Genomic DNA, 8043 nt, shown 5'->3' on the forward strand with positions numbered 1-8043 from the left:
AACTCTAGATTGAAAATTTTTAAGTCCATATTTGAAAACTTTCAAATTATAAAAAGGAAGAGAAAACACGTTGAGGGGAAGGAGGCCAAAAGAGGAGAAAAAAGTCGCGCGCAAAAAAAAGAGAAGGGAGGGCACGCGCGCCAATTAGCTGCCCCCATGCTGTCCATCTCGACGTCCTATTTGATGACATGCACCATAAGGTTTCAAATTAAACTTTGTACTTGAAAAAAAACGATGACTTGTATATCGAAAAAGTTTGTGCTATGCGATGCTGATATGTGGGCCCCATGAAGGGAGGAAAAAAGCACGAGAGAGAGGATGATACGTGGGTTCATTGCTATTTCTGAGAGTATGAGAGTCTTACATGTGGGTCCTGCCTATTTAATCTTTTTTTACTATAATGTTATTGAAGCATCACGTCATATAAAAGATCGTGTTAGAGTGTCATGTAGAATAAAGCCACCATCTAAACCGTCTAGTAAGATAAATTGATCCGATTTTAATAGTTGAAAGATACTACAAACCTGATTTTATACATTTGAAAGACACAAATCCAATAGTTGAGAGGCGAACATTTTTCTTTCTTTTTTCATTATTGTGACCTAGCCGCTGTGATGCTATATATATACAGCTGCTTCCAGGGTTTGCAATTTCGGAACTTGTGTTTTTGCCGGTGGGGACCGAAAGAACCGATATCACCGAAATTTCAGAATTTTTTGGCCGAATTGTTTTGAATTTTTTAACATATTTTGACTGAATTCGAACAAATTTTAACCAAATTTACAAATGTTTGATAAAACCGAAAATTTCAAGGCGATTTTGACCTTGCCGGTGGGTGCCGAAATTACCAAAATTTCAGAAATTTTGAACCAAAATTTCAAACCATAGCCTGCTTCTCGTTCAAAATGGAGGTTAACCACAGCACCCTCCTTACCGACGTCCACTGCTGTCAAAACCTCGCCGGCGCCACCCCAGCCGCCGCTCCTGGTAGGGCCCTGTTCTACTCTGTTTGGGCCGCTCCTGGCAGCTCACCTAGACACCGGAACTGGTCACCTCCAACGATATATTGACAAATTCGCCGCCTATTCCCGACTCCTTAATTATTCCAAATCATTCCATGCCAGTTTTGGCTAGGTATGAGTTAGAGACTCTTCCCCAGGTGTAATGTGATCATCTCTCTTTAATTTGCTTAAGCTTGAAAGTTGAAAAGGACCAGCGACCTCTGACTGTTTAGCGTAAACATTGGTCTGGTTCCCCAGGTCTAAATGTGATCATTGATCTCTCTTTGCTTAAGCTTGAAAGTTGAAACGGAGCAGCGACCTGACTGTTTAGCATAAACTTTGGTCTGGTGAGAAAATAACTATGTGCCAAACAGTATGGTATCAGTAGGACATCAATACGATTTCCTACTCATGATACAAAAGGCACATTCCTGCAAATATGTTTGCACTATGGTGACAGTTGCATATGTTCCAGTTCTGGTTTCTTGATGAGTCAAACAATCAGCATTTCCTTTCTTTTAGTGATACAAGAACTAACAATCACTTCAATTAGGCCATTTTGACATCAGACAACTGGGTGTATCGAAGGAAAACTGAAACTACTACTGCCAAAGATCAGCAAATGCAAGACACTAAACAGATACAGAAGATTACTCCAATATCAGCAATTAAAACATTGTCCCAGAAACAATTAATAAAAGCTTAAGCTAGGATTTGGCCATACATGTGCCAAGCCAGAAGTTGCATGACAATACTAGCGTTAAGCACCCAATAATCAAACCCCTGTAGCAGCTAGCCCATTGCATTAGGATGCCGATGATACTTCTTTGATCATGGTAGGTCGCAGAATCACTTTCAATGTTCAGTTCATTTAGACTACTTCGTTTTGCTTGATCCGCTTCATCTTGTGCCTCTCGGCCTCCAGAGCCATGCGATCGATTTCCTCCTTGTTCAGCCGTCCGCTGCGGTTAGTGATGGTGATGCTGTTCTTCTGTCCGGTGACCTTGTGCTCGGCAGAAACGTTCAAGACCCCGTTGGCATCAATGTCGAAAGTGACATCGATAGATGGCACTCTCTTGGGTGCCGGGGGGATGCCATATAGCGTGAACTCGCCGAGCAGGTTGTTGTCCTTGGTGTTTGCGCTCTCACCCTCGTACACCGGAAAGCTCACGTTGATCTGGTTGTCGTAGAGAGTAGTGAAGTTTTTCACCTTCTTGGTCGGGATTGCAGTGTTCCTTGGGATCACCACGCTCATTGTACAATTATCTTCAGTCTCAACACCTAGCGAGAGCGGCGTGACTTCGCGGAGAAGCATATCAACCAACCTCTTATCATCGGTTCCACCACATAAAATGGAGGCCTGGATGGCGGCGCCATACGCGACGGCTTCATCGGGGTTGATGCTGCGGCAGAGCTCCTTCCCGTCGAAGAACTCACTCAGCATCTTCTGCACCTTGGGTATGCGGGTGGAGCCACCCACGAGGACGACATCGTCAACACTCCACTTGTCCACCTTGGCGTCGCGGAGGCAATTCTCCATAGCCTCCATGCACTTGCTGAAGAGATCCTTGTTCAGCTCCTCAAATCGGGATCGGGTGAGGGTGACGCGGAAGTCGATGCCTTGATGGAGCGAGTCTACCTCAATGGTGGTCTGCATCGTGGATGACAGCATCCTCTTCGCTCTCTCGCAGGCGGTCCTCAATCTCCTTAACGCCTTCTGATTGCTTTCAATGTCCATCGACCCATGTTTCCGATTGAACTCTCGCAAGGAGTGCTTCACCAACTCGTTGTCGAAATCCGCTCCGCCAAGGTGAGTGTCACCGGCGGTGGCCTTCACCTCGAAGAGGCCCATATCGATGTTGACACCGGGATCGATGTTGAGAAGGGAGATGTCGAATGTGCCGCCACCGAGATCGAACACGAGCACCATCCTCCCCTTGTTGCTGACGGGCATCTTCTCGAGACCGTAGGCGAGGGCGGCGGCGGTGGGCTCGTTGATGATGCGCATCACGTTGAGGCCGGCGATGGCGCCGGCGTCCATGGTGGCCTGCCGCTGCGCGTTGTTGAAGTAGACCGGGACAGTGATGACGGCGTTCGTGACCGTCTTGCCGAGGTACACCTCGGCCGTCTCCCTCATCTTGGCGAGCACCATGGAGGAGATCTCCTCGGGCATGAACTGCCTTTCCTCGCCTTCATGCCGCACCACGATCATCGGCCTGTCCTCTTGACCTGCCACGACTTTGAAAGGCCAAAGCTTGATATCTTTTTGTACAGAATCATCGCTGAATCGGCGGCCAATCAGTCGCTTCACTTCTGCAGTAGTAATAATTAACTTTGAATCATACGGTAACAAGCAATCGGGTGAAATATAAATAGCCTAGCTAGTTGCGATAATTTTTTTATGAGACTCCTATACCATTTCTGTAAAAATATTGATCTTGCAGCTACGAATCTAATCCACCAGATTCTTTTCTTTTCCCTGAAATTTGAAGGCTACATTATCTTAATTTGCTCTAATTAATTGTCAAGTTTTGCTTTGGTGCTTGCAACAATTCAATGACTTGCGAAACATGCTTTGAAGAACGACAGGTTTATATGGCAGAAGTGTTTAATTACTAGAAGTGCATAGGGAAACTAAATAGTCGTATTGGGAACTAAAGAGTCTCGTATAATGAAAAGGTAGACCTATAGACGAGTAAAAACAAAGGTAAAAAAGAAAACCCCCAGAAATGTGAAAAGGCAGAAAGAGAAATTTTAAGAGGCTTGTATACCCTGCAACCGTACAAATATAATATATTATACTTGCTTGCTATACTCGTTCCTGCTAGTTCTTGGAATGGTTTCAATGGTATGATCGGTATTTTTTTTATGTGGTGTAGTAGACAAATCCACTTCACATCTAATAATCTAGTCTAAGAATATATCTATACACTCATAAGAGAGAAAAAAAATGTCTACATGAATACCTCAGAAAATCAGGATAAATTAATGACCAAATTTTGATTTGACTGACACACATACTATTCGTTGCCACTTTGATTATATTGAGACTATTGGTTGTTACTTGAATTGTATTGACACTCCTTGTGACGAAAGCAGAAGACACCAAAAGTGAGGAAGGAAACAAGCTGCTCCAACCGTTGAATAAAAAGTCAATCCAGTATTAGATGTGTAGTACCGTGTTATAATGTATCACATCATATTTTAGATTTGTTTTTTTTTGGATTGATTGAGTAGAAAACAGCTACTATTTCTCACCAAAGATGGTATTGGTTGGGTTGAGTGCGGACTGGTTGAAGGCAGCGTCGCCGACGAAGCTGTCGTCGTCGTCGGCGGTGAAGGCGACGCAGGAGGGCGTGAGGCGGTTGCCCTGGTCGTTGGCGATGACCTCGCCGCGGTCGTGCCGCCACACCGCCACGCACGAGTAGGTCGTTCCGAGGTCGATGCCCACCGCCGGCCCGCCGCCGCCGCCGCCCTGCTTGCCGTCGCCGGGGGCCGACGCCATCTCTCCACAATCTGAGGCGAGTATATCGGCCTCTCGGGAGAACGAACGCTAGCTTGCACGTCGTCCTTATATAAGGCAACCAACGAGAGCGTTTGGGCTGACGCTCTGAAATGGACCAAGGAATATTGAACGAGCCTCGAGGTCATGGCCCAACGGAATTGAGAAATGAGAAATCTTTTATGTAATTTGTCATTTATATATTTGGGATTTTGTTCATGAATTTATCATTCATATTTTCTCATATATATTATTTAATTTCTATTAATAATTTAACGATATATATATATATAAATATATATAATCCCTATGTTTTTCAATATATAACGTCATTGAGTCTTTAACAAACGTTTATCATTCGTCTTATTCAAAACTTCTATGTAATTATCATATAGTATTATGTTGTGACTTAATTTATCATTAAAGATTTTTTAAACATGACTTATATTTTGGTATGTTCGAAAACAAAATTTGAATAAGATAAATGATCAAAAGTTTGTTAAAATATCAAGGTGTCATATATTTAAAAAAATTAAAGATAATACATCCGTTTAGAAAATTGTAAAAATAATGTTCTCTAGCTCTTACCCACTTTACGATCGACCAGATTTATTTTGAGACCTCCGTGATCAGAATTTAATTAGCATGTAGGGGTAAATTTAAAGGTAATATATAGAGGCTTATAGTATTTGCCCTTATGGTTGTTCCTCTCTGATAGCGTGGCGTCGAGTGGCACATAGATAACAGACAAAAAGCTTGCCTCAAGCCCTCAGCCACCCACGACCGACCTCTCCGTGCTGCCCATTTCGACTTTACTCGACTCAACTTGACTTATGAAAACTTGTTAAGTTAATCAACTAGTTTATCCCGACTCGTTAACATAACAAGCTAAAAATGAAACTCGAGTTGACTCGTTAAGCTTGTTACAAATAATGCATGATGTAAAATCTGCATGTATATAGTGTCATTTTATGGGCCTGTGACCGAGGGCTATGGTTAACACGCTATGCATTATGACTCTTTAAGGTTTATACTAGCAAGTTTAATAGTATAATCCACTACCAGCTCCAAATCATCTATAGCCAATATAATAGCCAAATCATATAATAGTTGCTTGCTATATTATTAATACCTGGTCCCATCTGTCATACACATATTGCATCTTAGAGGCCGTGCTGCAGCTGGGTACAGATCTGTAGCCCGCTGCTCTCTCTATTCCTTTAGGGCACCCACAATGGTTATCTATAAGCTCTCTACAAGATATCCATGTCAGCATATTTTCCTACTTGGAAGAGATTAAATGAAGAGAGAGAGCAAAGCTATCTACTAACATGGAGATAGTCTATAGAGAAAAACGAGGCAATGGATTAGAGAGCTATAAATACCCATGTAGACATACCATTGAAGTGGTTTACTATTAATCTAATCTATTGCTGAGATGTACATGTTTTATAGATAGCATCTTATTTTACCATTGCGGGTGCTCTTATCTCTTTAAAATATGTTTATAGCTGGCTTATAGCCTGCTATTGTACCTGCTCTAAGGGGGTGTTTGGGAGAGAGGGACTCCTAAAATAGCCAGTTGTGAGTTTACGTCTTTTGTAGCTATTGATTATGCACAATGCACTTGTACTCTAATGCTTCATCAACTAAACAAGCTGTTGTGTTCGATACAATGGGTTAGGAACCCAACTCCTCCACATGGAAAACGGAGCGGTCCATTAGCACGTGATTAATTACTCCCTCCGGGCTAGGTTTATTAGTCGTTTCGGACAGGATTTCAAAAACCAAGAAGTCATTAAGTATGGTTCTTATTTCCTATTTTATCCCTATTAAAAACGGTTAGGTGTAGCATGCAAACAAGCAACAACTACTCTCTCAGTTGGTTTAGTGCATTCATATTGGTGTCTTGGGACCTGAGTTCGATTTCTGCTCTAGATACATACCTTTTTTTTTGTCTTGGCAATTTTGCATGGCACCATGCATGAGTGTAGCCCATGCAGCTTCAGTACAGATAGCGCGCGAGGGCATGCGAAAATTAAATGAGATGGAAACGAAGCGTTAAAAGGAGTAACAAGAAGGTTATCTGGGAACAATAACGCCATCAATGCACAAGGGCAATCTCGTCTCATGCGTGGGAAAAATGCTCCAACGACAAATTTTCTCATCCACAGCTAACCGAGCCAAAACGACTAATAAACCCATCCCTATTAGCTATTTTTTTCAAAAATGGATCAATATGGTTTCTGGTAAACAACTTTCGTATAGAAACTTTTTTTTAAAAAAAACACACTGTTTAGCAGTTTAAAAAACATGCACGCAGAATACGAGAGGGGTTGGGGAACCTCCCCATCCGAACTCAGCCTAAGTGAGTAACTTGCGAGCTGGCTCGAGCTCAAATATGAGCAAACCTATAGTTGAGTTAGCTCATGAGTTTCGAATTTTTCCCTACCTACTACTTGACACTTGTCCCTTGGTGTAATACTCCCCATGGTTTTCGCTTGTGTTTAAAACCTTTTTTGAATATAAAAAATATAATTTCAAAAGTTGGATCTTATTTGATTTTCAGTTAAATACGCCATAATGATCTCAATCTACTCAACCATGGGTTTGCCCTGGAAAAATAAAATCAAAAATCATCCTAAATCAAACAATCCCTGGAAATCGTGAGACCTCGCTCTGCCGCGCCGCACGAGGCAGCACGACCCCCTGTGGGCTGTGGCCGCCATCATCACCACCTCGTGCCTTTTCGCCGCCCCAAGTCCGCGCATTTACCCACGAATCCAGCCGGCCACGCCACACCACGCCGCGCCCCGTCGCATCCACCTGCTCTATCCCCCCCCGCCTACCCGCCAAACTGCCTCCCTCCCTGGCGCCATGTACGATTTGCTAGCAGAAAGAAACAAGCTTTGGAAACGGGAAGGGACTCGCGCGCGTAGATGTAGGCCTTGTTTACTTCCCAAAATAAAAACTATTCACCTATCACATTGAATGTTTCTACACATAACACATGCATGGAGTATTAAATGTGGAAACAAAAATCAATTATACAGTTTGTGTGTAAATTGTGAGACGAATCTTTTAAGCCTAATCGTGACATGATTTAATAATATGTTGCTACAGTAAATAATTACTAATAACGGATTAATTAGGTTTAATAAATTCGTCTCACAGTTTCTAGGCGGAATTCTGTAATTTGTTTGGTTATTAGACAACATTTAATACTTTAAATATGTTCCGTATATCCGATGTGGCAAAAAAAAATTCCATCTATACCAGCAGGCTGTGTTTATTGACGGGTCACATCAAACATACGGACACATATTTAAAATATTAAACATAGACTAATAACAAAATAAATTATATAATCTGCATGTATGAATTTATTAAGCATAATTAATCTGTTATTAGTAAATGTTTACTGTAGCACCGTATTGTCAGATCATGACACAATTAGGCTTAAAAGATTTGTTTCGCAATTTACACGCAAACTGTGTAATTGTTTATTTCAATATTTAATACTCCATACATATGTTAAAA

General features: G+C 42.0%; 1 protein-coding gene across 1 annotated transcript; it reads right to left on the reverse strand.

The window, feature by feature from the left end:
• Nucleotides 1-1624: 1624 nt before the first annotated feature.
• Nucleotides 1625-4549, reverse strand: LOC4349972 (heat shock cognate 70 kDa protein). The gene is made up of 2 exons (XM_026021101.2): nucleotides 4260-4549; nucleotides 1625-3314 (listed from the first exon to the last, which is right to left on the reverse strand). The coding sequence occupies exons 1-2, from the start codon at nucleotides 4504-4506 to the stop codon at nucleotides 1873-1875; spliced, it is 1689 nt and encodes a 562-aa protein (XP_025876886.2). The 5' UTR covers nucleotides 4507-4549; the 3' UTR covers nucleotides 1625-1872.
• Between the last annotated feature and the right edge of the window lie 3494 nt (nucleotides 4550-8043).

Source organism: Oryza sativa, chromosome 11, assembly GCF_034140825.1.
Source record: "Oryza sativa Japonica Group chromosome 11, ASM3414082v1".
NCBI classification, from domain to species: Eukaryota; Viridiplantae; Streptophyta; class Magnoliopsida; order Poales; family Poaceae; genus Oryza; species Oryza sativa.